At 52.3% G+C, this 12,905-nt stretch overlaps 1 protein-coding gene across 5 annotated transcripts; it reads right to left on the minus strand.

Moving 5' to 3' along the window:
- Positions 1-734: 734 nt before the first annotated feature.
- Positions 735-12,545, minus strand: LOC125536913 (protein trichome birefringence-like 13). Of its 5 annotated transcripts, none has more exons than XM_048700207.1 (6): positions 12,084-12,545; positions 11,369-11,546; positions 5,211-5,351; positions 4,518-4,638; positions 3,739-3,873; positions 735-1,274 (listed from the first exon to the last, which is right to left on the minus strand). In XM_048700207.1, the coding sequence occupies exons 1-6, from the start codon at positions 12,463-12,465 to the stop codon at positions 1,110-1,112; spliced, it is 1,122 nt and encodes a 373-aa protein (XP_048556164.1). In that variant the 5' UTR covers positions 12,466-12,545; the 3' UTR covers positions 735-1,109. The 5 variants fall into 5 exon arrangements, with proteins under 5 accessions (XP_048556164.1, XP_048556163.1, XP_048556165.1 ...); XM_048700206.1 differs by lacking the exon at positions 735-1,274 and adding an exon at positions 2,182-2,824 and having other exon boundaries at positions 12,084-12,542; XM_048700208.1 differs by lacking the exon at positions 735-1,274 and adding an exon at positions 2,751-2,887 and having other exon boundaries at positions 12,084-12,544.
- Between the last annotated feature and the right edge of the window lie 360 nt (positions 12,546-12,905).

Below are 12,905 nucleotides of genomic sequence, written 5' to 3' on the forward strand. Positions count from 1 at the left end.
TCTCTTACTTTACTTTGAACTTCTTAGAGAAAATAAGGTTTAATAAGCAAACAATTTTCTAGGGATTTAACTTCGAACTTCTAGGTTTTTTGACCTTCTCGGTTATTTCAAATTGAACTTCTAGGGTTTTCAAATTTGAAGTTAATTCTACGTTTTTTTGACCTTCTCGGTTCTTTCAAATTTTCTAGTTTTTTTAAATACCTTTTTTATCAACTTTTTTTTGAGCTGCTCTATTATTTTGAGCTGGCATTGTCTCTTATTTTTTAGAAACGAGGAAGATCTAACTTTTAAAAACTTTGGTTATTTTCGAGAAACAAGAAAATTCCAATATTTTTATGAGCATCAAACTGCTCTTTTTTTTATTTTGACGTTCTTGATTTTAGTTTTAGAAATAGGGAAAAAATCTATTTATATATATATGGGTCGTCCCTTTTTATTTTGATGAATTTCTTCTGTATTTGGCACATGTGAACTTCGAAAATACTGAAACATGAACTTCGTTGCAAACTAAAAAAGTAACACACAACAATACACATACAAAGTACACCAGAACAATTCAGTCGACACGCACCATGCACCAGTGCACGTACACACACACACTGCTGTGATGGCCGTGGGGATAATCCAGAGGAGATCTCGCGGCTGTGCAAAAATGCAGAGACAGGAGAACTACAACTATCGTACTACCTGAGGGATTTTTCAGATATCAACTTGAAACATAAATCATGCAGGGATAGAAATGAACTTTTTCTTCAAAATAGAACGCATAATAATCTCTTTTCCTAATAGAAAAACAACCATTAGTTGGTGTGGTGTTAGCACCGCACTTGCCCAATGCCATATATTTTATTCCTAGACACATATTCACCCTTATCCCTTCAACGTTGATTGCTCCTTCTCTTTTCTCCAGCCACATGCTTTGCTTCTTCTATTGTTTCTTCTTTTATACACCAAGATCCAGCGGCCTTCCTGATTCAAACAAGCGAACAGAACACTCCAGTGGCCTTCCTGATTCAAACAAGCGAACAGAACACGATAGCAACGCACACCGCTCTTTTCTTTTGCAGTTGGACATATTTTTGAACTTCTGGAACAATTTCTATTGATCTTCAGCCTTTTTTCATTCCAACAAGTGAGCAAACTGGACAACAAGGTATAATGCTCATTATTTTAGAGTTGAACTTCAGAATCTGGCGAAGTCGGCCTGCAACAATGGCCAATTTTTTTAGAGCCTTGTTGCCCACTAATGCCATCACCAGATGTGGGTTCCCTACCTGGCAATGTACAAAGAAAACTAAGCACTAACATACACTTCGAGTTCCAACGAAGAGAAGCAGAGTGTTCTTGGAATCAAACTGAAGCAATGCGACGAGATGGAAGTTCAGAAACTTATGGGTGAGATGCAGGGCAGCAGTGGGATTGGGGGGGGGGGGGGGGGGGGGGGGGGGGGGGGGGGGGGGTGTGGCTGCGGTTGTGAACCTCCAAGGGGCCGCGTAGTTGAACGACTGGAGTTGCTGGTAACCACGAGCGTCGTTTTTGCCACCCCGCGTGATGGCTTGGCGCATTGGAAGCAGAGGATGGGCCGCCTCTGCCGTGGATCCAGGGGAAGGGAGACCGCCGCCGCTGTGGTTGCAGGGGGGGGGGGGGGGGGGGGGGGGGGTGGAGGTAGGCTGCCGCCGCCGTGGTTGCAGGGGGATGGAGGTTGCCGCTGTCGTGGTTCCAGGGGGATGGAGGCCGCCGCCGCCGTGGATCGGGTAGGGAGGTGTTGTCGTGGACGGGGACCAAAGAAAGGAAGCGCGTCGGGGACGAGTTGGGTGGCGGCGGAGGTGGATCCGCATCGGGACAGGGGTGGGCGGCGGCCCTGGGGCAAGTGGAGGTGGCGGCTCCGTGAGGCGGGTGGTGGCAGCGGGGCCCTCGGGCAGGTGGAGCCGGCGGCTCCCTGGAGCTGTTGGCGGCTATGTGGATGGGGATCGGGAGAGTGAGAGGTGCGGGAGGTAGGGGGTGGACGGTCATGGGCTCTTTTTTCTTTTGTCCAGGTTCGGGAACACGTCCATCGCTGCTATATAAGGCGTGTTGTGATTCAAATAGTTATTCTAATCTAAAATAGTGTTGTCCTATATATGCACAAAATAATGCAGCCTGCCTTTCAGTGTCGGTGTCACACGGAAAGATAAGTCGGTATGGGAGAAAACTCCACTCTGTTTGATCGTCCAACAAACAAATCCAATTAATATACAGTTTTGCTAGAACTCATTTAGATGAGATATAATTTGGTCTCATTCATCTTTTATAGCTATTGGATGTGATGCTATAAGATGCGTGTGTGCTGACGTGGATGTTATATGTTCTTGTTTTCCAAGTGAATGAGACCAAATTATATCTCATCTAGATGAGTTCTAGGTACTCCCATCAATGTATTCTAGGATTCTGGAGTACACGTCGTAAAACTCCAATACTGGGTTAAATCTACAGTTTGGTATTCGGAGGAAATCTCTTCTGTGACAACGGATAATGCTCCAACGTATTCATACCCCAAGAAAAAAATTGGGGAAATTTTCTCACAAGGCTAGCTCTGAATTGCCGCAAGACTTGCTGCTAGCAAATCGTTCCATGCATCGGTTGGTCCTGGTAAACACCAATGCATGCAATCGTCGTGCTTCTTTCCTCCGGTTGTCGCCGGATGAGCGTCAGCTCTGAATTCGCTCATGTGAGTGACGTTCAAAACTCTGAAGGAAGACTGCTCCAGAGCCTTCATCAAGTGCTGGTTTACCAAACGTACTTCTGTGTTTGTGCCGTTGTTGTCCAAGGAGAAAAATTCTTTGACCTAGACCAGTTTTGCTCAACATATTAATCTCAAAACTCCAAGCTCCAAACAATCACCAACCTTCTACAACCCAATATTTGGTATTTAGACCAAAGGGAAAAACATAATATTGCAGCAACACTGAAATATAAACACATTCAGTAACTATCAAGAGATTGATTGCATGTTCAGCAGGAAAGTGTTATTCCAACAGAGGTAAATAAATATTGTCTGCCAGTTACTGCATATTTTCTTGGGGGGAAATAATGTGCATTTGCAAATGCTATGCTATATTGGAATCCATGCAAGGCATTGATGATCACAGAGGAGATATGTTGACAAGTGCAACTCTTTTTTATGTCATCCGGATATTAGTTCTCTTTAGTCAAGCCGTTTGCGCTTCAGATGGCAGACTTGAAAGTTTTTTTTTTCTGTTAGGACAAAAAATTACAAAGCAGGGTTTTTTCCTATTAAAACTTGAAAGTGATTGAAAAGTGATTGGAGTACTTCAGGGAAAGGTGCAATGTCAGGCAACCAGAGGAATCAAGTTCATGTTTCTTTATTTTGGGGTGAAACAGACAGCACTCTTGTTCAGATGCACAAATCACATGTGGGTGATAGCTTATGGCCTTACAACTACTTTATAACAGCCTAACATATAGACATGCATATACTTTTGGCAAACAAGACTATGGTGCAGTCCTAGTATCCCCTTGTTAGAACATCTGTTTCACTTCATATTACAACTGTGAGTTCTGATTTAAACAACTTCTGTCATTTATCACATTAAGACTGCCTACCAACAATTCAACATACTAAAAAGAGTGTAAAAACAATATGTATGATTTCGAAAGAAAAAAGGGGAGGAAAACGAAAGCATGCAGCAGAAGATGAAAAAGCGCAATCCAAATATCAACACACTGTTGTTTCGATACCTCTTCAGAGGACAAGGGTTGGTCACGTTGACAAGATCCACCTTCATTCCAATCACCACCTTCAAAATGTCTAGGAGATTGAGTGCTGAAGAATTTCAATCCATTGGGTCTCATTGCTTTGTTCGCAAATGTTATCTGATGAAAAAATTATTCATAGTGAATGAAAGTTGAATATCATGATGATATTAAACAGCAAAGCAGATATTTTCCTTCTTTGCTAGAGTTCAGGGGATATTTAGACAAGTCATTTAGACATAATGCAGTGTGAAAATATTCAAGTCGAAATCAACCCAATTTTTTTCTTGAGAAAACACAAAAAACTTTGTCTCTTATAGACTATTCCAATGAGTGAAATGGTCAAGAATGGCTCACCGCTTCGTTGGTCTAACCGCCGGTTTAATGCGTAAAAAAATCACATTTAATTGATTCTCAAGTCAGTTTGGAGGAAGCTTTGACTTCATATATACTTGGAAACACATCATAGCAGCTATACATGGTGACTTGGTCACAAAGGAATGCAGCCCAGCAGGTACTGGGCATCCCATGCCTGCGCGAATGGTGGCGAGAGGTCCTAAGTTTGATCCCTTGCCTGCTGCTCATATACGATGATCTTTTTCATGGTTGTTATCGGCAAAACTCTCTTCTAAGGTTTAAGCGAACCTGAACAGATGAGGGCATAACTTCCGGTATTTCCGGTTGGACAGACTGATTCAACATTATCGGGCAAGGAACAGTAAGCAGGAATTTTCAGAAAACTCAAGAGACAACCACAGGCGTACCATGTGTTTAAGAGTCAAATCCAGTCCTTCAGGTGGCAGTAAAGGAGGTATAATCGGCTTCCCTTTCTCAAAGAAGAGCATCGGTGACTGTATTGGATCAAACTTTGAAGAGGACCACCACCTGTATAAAGCAGAGGGGGATGAGCCCAGTAATACGAAATACAAATGCAAACAGAAAACAAGTTTCAGGAAATAGCTTGGTTATATTGCCCTTTATATGTGGTAGAGTGGTCATAGATTGTCTAGCTCAGCACATAAAAATAGTTAGCAAAAGAAGCCAGGAAATATAGCATATCTAATAACAATAATCAGATAACACTGCATATCCTTTTCCATCATTACCATCAATAGGTTAATCAAAATACTTCAATAGCACCAATCATCTCAGATAATGAAAGCAATCTATCAAAACAATCATTTCTTTCTGATGTTATGTGCCTTGGTAAAGCAACACATGTTGCGAATGATACCTTCTAGACATCTAGTTGAGTGCACTGAGGCCGAGGAAGAGGCACATTACAAAACAACAATAATGGAAGAGTAACAACATAGTATTGAGCTATTAACTGATTACTCAGAGGGTTTAAATATTAGGATTCAGGATCACCAATTAATAACGGGGAGCTAACATTGGACAACTGATCAACTGTTCATTTAAAGCTTATATGCCTTAAGAATTGTGATCTCACGTACCAATGCCCCGTATTGAAAATAAGAATATCATGGAAGCTTGGTGCCTCTGCCCATGTTTGGTCCGCAATATCAACATCAATCCTGTGGCCTTGCTTGTATCCAAGAGATTCTAGGGGACCTCCGTTTGGACTGGCTGACCAGCTACAGAACCAACAATATGATTTTGATCAATGATAACCAAATAGATGAGTTACAGCATCATCCATGAAAAGATTTATGAGTCTGTTATGACCGGTTTACAATACAACCGGAGGAGGCCCGCTAGGCAGTAGATTAAGGGCTTGGCCCAAAAGTTATCTTAGGCTAGTCGTTTTCAGGTTATAAATATTAGATTGTAAGATACCTTTTGGAATTAAGCAATAAAAGATAGTTCTATCCTATTGCCCGGCTCCAGAGGAGCCGGAAACCCTAGCCGCACCTTGCCCTAGCCGCGCCGCCCTCTTCTTCCTCGCGACGTCGCCCACGCGCCGGAGCCGCCGCCCTCGCCCCCAACCCTCACTGTCCTGCCCGTATAACCTACGGAGTAGAGCCGGTAGGAACCCTAGCCCTACCAATTTGGTATCAGGTAACCGGGTTTCGACCATGTCTCCGCCAATTCCACCGCCACCACCACCGCTGCCCGCCAACTCCTCCACCACCGCCGCCTCTGCGCCGGGCGTCATGGCCTCGCTCTCGGCGGGCACCACGGCGTCGCTCTCAGCGCCGGCCCTAACGGCACCCGGCACCACGCCGGGCCAAGGGCAGCCACCGGCCCCCGTCCAACACTCGCCGCCGCCGTCACCTCCCCCGCAGCCGCAACAGTTCACGCCGGAGGCCATGGCAGGCGTCCTCAACGACCTCGTCACCGCGGTTCAAGGGATCCGCCTCTACCTGGCAGGTCCGTACGGGCCGCCCCCACCACCCCATCCAGCCATGGCCGCGGGTCAGCAGACGCTTCCGTGGTACTCGGCACCGGGGGCCACCACCGGAGGCTACCCGGCGCTTCCCGCCACAGCGGCCGCACCGCCGCCTTGGCCGCAGTGGCCGCCGGAGATCGTGCCGGCAGCCCCGCCACTCGTCGCCACCACGGGGCCGCAGTGGCCCACCTGGACCGCGCTGGCCGCGCCGTCCTCCGTCGCGCCCTACCTTCCAGCGGCCCCGCCCAGGTCTTCGCCGAGCGGGCTCCCAATACAGGAGGTCCGCTTTCCGTCGTCCCCATCGCCACTCCCCGGCTGGCTCAACGGACAGCCATCGGCCTACCCGGAGACCCGCCCACCGTCCGATTTTCCGCTGCAGCCCGCGGTGTCGGGCGCCGCTGGGAACTACGCCGGGCCTTCCACCATGGCCTGTGCGCCATCATCCGCCCTCCGCACCGCCGAGGCAGTGGGCCAGGGTGTGCCACACCAGCAACCGCCCCGGTTCGCCAAGATCGACTTCGCCACGTACGACGGCTCCGACGACCCGCTTAACTGGCTCAACCAGTGTGACCAGTTCTTTCGAGCGCACGCCCGCGTCGGAACGGACTTGGCTGGCATCCTACCATCTCCGCGGGGTCGCCCAGACATGGTACTACGCCCTCGAACAGGACGAGGGCGGCATGCCCCCGTGGGATCGTTTCCGAGAGCTGTGCCTTCTTCGTTTTGGGCCACCGGTACGCAGGAGCCGCTTGGCCGAGTTAGGCCATCTGCCGTTCACCTCCACGGTGCAGGACTTCGCCGATCGCTTCCAGGCCCTGGCATGCCACGCACCCGGTGTGACGGCCTTACAGCGGGCGGAACTTTTCATCGGCGGCCTCCCCGACCACATCCGCGTGGACGTCGAGATGAAAGGGCCCCAAGACCTTCAGATGGCCATGTACTATGCCCGGGCGTTCGAGCAGCGCGCCCAGGCCGTGACGCGTCCATCTGCGCCACGTGGGGGCCGACAGCTTCCCCGGCCGGCTCCGGCGGCACCGGCGTCCCCTACAGCCGTTCCGGCCGCCGCCCCGGCACCGACGCGGCCATTCAGGCGCCTCACCCAGGCGGAACAGCTGGAACACCGACGACTGGGCTTGTGCTTCAACTGTGATGCGCCCTATGCACCAGGTCATGTCTGTCCCCGCCTCTTCTACTTGGAAACGACAGACGAGTCTGAGGAGGAGCCACTGGAGGATGGCCTCGGCGCCCCAGCCCTTGCGGAGCCCGCAGCGGCACCCGTGCCCGCCCCGGCCACCGCCCTTGTGGTGTCCCTACACGCGCTGGCCGGCATCCATGATGAACAGACGATGCTCTTACCGGTCATGATCCACGGTGAGCGCCTGGTGGCCCTAGTGGACACAGGGTCCACACATAACTTCCTGCCGGAGACCACCATGCGGCGCCTGGCATTACAGCCAACCGGCGGTGAACAGTTGCGAGTCACCGTCGCTAATGGTGACCGTCTCCGCTGCCACGGGCTCGCCCGCGACGTGCCCATCACTATTGGCGACAAGCACTTCTCCATCACCTGCGCCGGCATCGACTTAGGCTGCTTCGACTTCATCCTCGGCGTCGACTTCTTGCGCACTCTTGGTCCTATTCTCTGGGATTTCGACGCGCTGACGATGACCTTCTGGCGGTTAGGCCGCCGCATTCGGTGGGCCGGCATTGGGGGTGCCGCACCCACCCCTCCACTCCAGCTCGCCGCGACCACGGCCACGGCCGAGCACCCACTATTGGAGAGCCTCCTACAGCAGCACGGCGACATCTTCACCGAGCCACAGGGGCTGCCGCCCGCCCACGCGTACGATCACCGTATACATCTTCTGCCAGGCTCTGCACGGTGGCGGTACGGCCTTACCGCTATCCGCAGTTGCAGAAGGATGAGTTGGAGCGGCAGTGTGCACTCATGCTCGCGGCGGGCATCATCCGGCTATCCACTTCGCCGTTTACCGCCCCGGTGCTTCTCGTCCGCGAGTCAGACGGCACATGGCGTTTCTGCATCGACTACCGTGCCCTTAATGCTGTCACACTCAAGGATAAGTTCCCTATTCCGGTGGTCGACGAGCTCTTCGATGAGCTCCACGGGGCGCGCTTCTTCACCAAACTCGACCTCCGGTCGGGGTACCACCAGGTGCGCATGCACCCTGATGACATCGCCAAGACGGCGTTTCAGACTCATCACGACCACTTCGAGTTCTTAGTGATGCCCTTTGGCCTCACCAACGCCCCGGCAACTTTCCAGGCTCTGATGAACGGCGTCCTCCGACCCTACTTACGCCGGTTTGTGCTCGTTTTCTTTGATGATATTCTGATCTACAGTGCGTCTTGGGCAGAGCACCTACAGCACGTCGCCATCATCTTCAACGAGCTTCGGGCGCACCATCTCCATCTTAAGCGCTCGAAGTGCTCGTTCGGGACGCCTTCGGTGGCCTACTTAGGCCACGTCATCTCGGCCGACGGGGTCGCTATGGACGCCGACAAAGTGGCCGCCGTCGCTGCCTGGCCGACGCCCCAGTCTCCGCGGGCTCTTCGCGGGTTTCTCGGCCTTGCTGGCTACTACCGGAAGTTCATCCGGGAGTTTGGTGTCATCGCTTCTCCACTCACGCGGTTATTGCGCCGCGACGCGTTCGCCTGGGATGCGGAGGCGACGACAGCCTTCGAGGCCCTCAAGGGGGCCCTCACGACGGGGCCCGTTCTTCAGATGCCGGACTTCGACCGGCCGTTCGTTGTGGACTGTGACGCCTCGGGTGTGGGGTTCGGCACTGTGCTTCATCAGGGCGACGGGCCTCTTGCTTTCTTCAGCCGGCCCTTCGCTCCGCGCCATCTCAAGCTCGCGGCGTACGAGCGGGAGCTCATTGGCCTGGTGCAGGCGGTGCGCCATTGGCGGCCCTATCTGTGGGGCCGGTCTTTTCAGATTCGCACGGACCACTACAGCCTCAAGTTCTTGCTGGATCAGAGGCTCTCCACCGTGCCCCAGCATCAGTGGATTAGCAAGCTCTTCGGCTTCGATTTCTCCGTCGAGTATCGCCCGGGTCGTCTTAACACCGTGGCCGATGCCTTATCCCGCCGCGATGCCGACCTCGACTCTGTCACTGGCGACTCCGAGGGGCAGGCACTCTGCATCCGCTCAAGGCCGACTTTCGGCCTCTTCGACGACATTCGCCGGGCCACCGCGACCGCCGCCGATGCGGTTCTCCTGCAGCAGCAGCTGGCGGCCGGCGACCTGGAGGAGCCATGGCGCCTCTCCGACGGCCTGCTGGTCCATGGGCGCCGTGTCTTCGTTCCTGCTCATGATGATCTCCGTCACCAGGTCTTGCTGCTAGCTCACTCGGCTGGCCACGAGGGTGTGCAGAAAACCCTCCATCGTCTCCGTGCCGACTTCTACATTCCTGGTGATCGTGCCCTCGTTCGCGATTGGGTGCGCTCTTGTGCGACGTGTCAGCGCAACAAGACGGAGACGCTACGGCCAGCTGGTCTTCTTCAACCCCTGGATGTGCCTTCTCAGGTCTGGGCCGATATCTCCATGGACTTCATCGAGGGGCTTCCCAAGGTGGGAGGCAAGTCGGTCATTCTCACGGTGGTCGACCGCTTTCTAAATATGCTCACTTCATCGCGCTGGGGCATCCCTACACTGCCGCGTCCGTGGCTCATGCCTTCTTCGACGGTATTGTCCGTCTGCACGGGTTTCCTGCTTCGATCGTCGGTGATCGCGACACGGTGTTCACAGGCCATGTCTGGCGCGATCTCTTCAGGATGGCGGGCGTTAAGCTACGCTTCAGCACGGCCTTCCACCCCCAGACGGACGGCCAATCAGAGGTGGTTAACAAGGTGATCGCCATGTATTTACGCTGTGTTACAGGTGATCGGCCTCGTGCTTGGGTGGATTGCCTCGCATGGGCGGAGTACTGCTACAACACCTCCTACCACTCTGCCCTGCGTGCGACACCATTTGAGGTGGTCTACGGGCGGCCACCTCCGCCGATCTTGCCGGTGGACCCGGCTACGGCGAGGACGGAGGCCGCGGGTGACCTTATTCGCACCCGTGACGAGATGCTTGCGGAGGTCCGTCAGCGTCTCCTTCAGGCTCAGCAGCTGGCGCAGCATTACTACAACAACCACCATCGCGAGGCGGAGTTCGCGGTGGGTGATTGGGTGTGGCTGCGTCTTCTTCACCGCTCTACACAGTCACTCGACCCGCGCGCGAAGCGCAAGCTCGGGCCTCGCTACGCGGGACCCTTCGCCATCTTGGAGCGCATTGGGCAGGTGGCCTATCGTCTTCAGCTGCCGGCCGGCGCTCGCATCCACGATGTGTTTCATGTGGGGCTGCTCAAGCCTTTTCATGGAGAGCCACCGGCGGCTCCACCAGCGCTTCCCCCGACCGGCAATGGACGTCTTCTTCCGGAGCCAGAGAAGGTGTTGAAGGCACAACTTCGTCGCGGGGTATGGTTCATCCTGATCCAGTGGGCGGGTCTTCCTGTGGAGGAAGCTACTTGGGAGCCACGTGAGGATTTCCGCCACCACTATCCAGACTTTCAGCTCGAGGACGAGCTGTTTGTGCAGGCGGGGAGAGATGTTATGACCGGTTTACAATACAACCGGAGGAGGCCCGCTAGGCAGTAGATTAAGGGCTTGGCCCACAAGTTATCTTAGGCTAGTCGTTTTCAGGTTATAAATATTAGATTGTAAGATACCTTTTGGAATTAAGCAATAAAAGATAGTTCTATCCTATTGCCCGGCTCCAGAGGAGCCGGAAACCCTAGCCGCACCTTGCCCTAGCCGCGCCGCCCTCTTCTTCCTCGCGACGGCGCCCACGCGCCGGAGCCGCCGCCCTCGCCCCCAACCCTCACTGTCCTGCCTGTATAACCTACGGAGTAGAGCCGGTAGGAACCCTAGCCCTACCAGAGTCACCCTCTAATGCACAGAAAAAGGTTAGGGAAACAGTAGACTGTCTAAAATATTAGGCAAACAAAACAATTTAAAGAAAAATGGTGAGCCGGCAAGAGAAAAGACTATTAATAGCAACCTTAGTTTTTTCAAAATCAAGTACCAAGAATGGTCTACTGGAAGCATTGCAATACTACCAAATTAGAACTAGAGTCCAAAACTGAAAGCAATGACCCACGTTGCGGATATATAATTCTTACACAACTCATAACAATAGAAGTTACACCCATCTCCAAAGAACTAAATTTTGGTACTAATACAAATGGCACTCCTTACCTGCCATAGCGTACCAAAAGATTAGTTCGGTGGTATGCGAGGGTGAGGTTGTAGCGTAGGAATGTGAAACCTCGGTCTGCCCCTGCTGGACGCCACTTGCGAACCTCTCCGTTCACTCCCCTGAGCATGCAGACCAATGAGACAAACATGTTTCGATTCAAAGAATCACCCACAAATCCTACAACAAAGCATTGAACACACATCAACATGTGATAGCATATTCAAGGGGTCACTGAAATGACTGAATACACTACACATAGACAAACAGATAAATCTGAACCAAGAAGCCGTATCACTTAAGGTATGCATTGACCCAATTTCCTCTTATAACATTATGATCATTATGAAGCAAGAATCATAATAACTGACCATGCCCCAACATGACCACCACAAGATGACATTCGTACAGCTACATATGTAAATTTCAACACATTCAACAGTACAGGGAACCAATCACATATCTATGCTATCCACATACGATACTACACCTTGCTTAGTAGACCAAGCAAAACATCGAGACATCTCTTGAGTGCCGATCTATGACAATGGGCAGTAAGCACCGCAAGTATTACCACGTTATATGCAGAAGATTTTGTTCAAAGATGCCAAAAACTCCAACTCTACCAGGAGGCCACACCAGAAAGGCTTCACTCTGCAGACGGAGTCACGTCCCAAGCAGTAGCTACCAAACACAGCGAAATGGGTGAGTACGAACCAATGTTGGTGTTCCTGTGATGCTCTAAGAACCGGAGCGGGTCGAGCCTGGGGAGTAGCTCGCACCCTTCGGGCTTCCATCGCCAGCGGAGGAGGGCGCGGCCGTTGCGCTTGCCGTTGGCGATGCAGTTCCACCCCTTGAAGATCTCCTTGCACGTGTGGTCGTACCGGAGGTGGGACTCGGCGGAGGAGTCGGACACCCATCCACCGGCAGCGTAGTCGCAGGTCTGTTGGGACCTGAGAGCTGCGTCGCGGAGCGCGGGGATGGAGCGAGATGGGAAGATCAGGATTAGGGTCAGTAGAATAAGGGGGAGGAGCAACACGAGAGGGAGGAAGACTTTGCGCCGCCGCAGGCCGGCGGCCGGGCTCCTCGCCGGCGGCATGGGAGACACGGCGAGGCGAACAGGATCGAGTTTTGCTTGGGCTTAAAAAAACAGAGTGGGCCTGAAGAACTAGTCTCAGCCGGCGGAGGCGAGTTTCGGACTAGGCCAGGCCTCACTTCGGCCCGAGAACATGGTTAGGCACAATAGCTTAATTGGGCCGAGCCTTTCCGAGAACATGAGTTCTTTTTTTTGCCATGCGGGGACATGGTACACTGGGAATATCGGGAGCTCCTAGTTGGGCCGGCCCACGAAACGCGTCGGCCACTGAACTCGCGCGGAAAAATCCCGAAAAAGATAGATGTATCTGCCACAGGATTCGAACTAAAGACGTTCGTTCCATGTCCGACCTCTCCAACCACTGGAGCTAACATCATTGAGCGATTTGTTCCATCCTGAGATATGTAATAACACTGTTGAAGCGCTATTTGCTGCACATAATC

This window comes from Triticum urartu, chromosome 2, assembly GCF_003073215.2.
Source record: "Triticum urartu cultivar G1812 chromosome 2, Tu2.1, whole genome shotgun sequence".
Classification (NCBI taxonomy): domain Eukaryota; kingdom Viridiplantae; phylum Streptophyta; class Magnoliopsida; order Poales; family Poaceae; genus Triticum; species Triticum urartu.

Bases quoted from the DNA above. Each gene is read 5' to 3' on its own strand.
- LOC125536913 (XM_048700206.1), bottom strand. From the start codon at position 12,465: ATGCCGCCGGCGAGGAGCCCGGCCGCCGGCCTGCGGCGGCGCAAAGTC. The intron at 3,874-4,517 runs GTACGCCTGTGG...TTTTTTCATCAG, and splicing joins ATTTGACTCTTAAACACATG to ATAACATTTGCGAACAAAGC. The intron at 2,825-3,738 runs GTATCGAAACAA...AAACTGGTCTAG, and splicing joins AACCCTTGTCCTCTGAAGAG to GTCAAAGAATTTTTCTCCTT.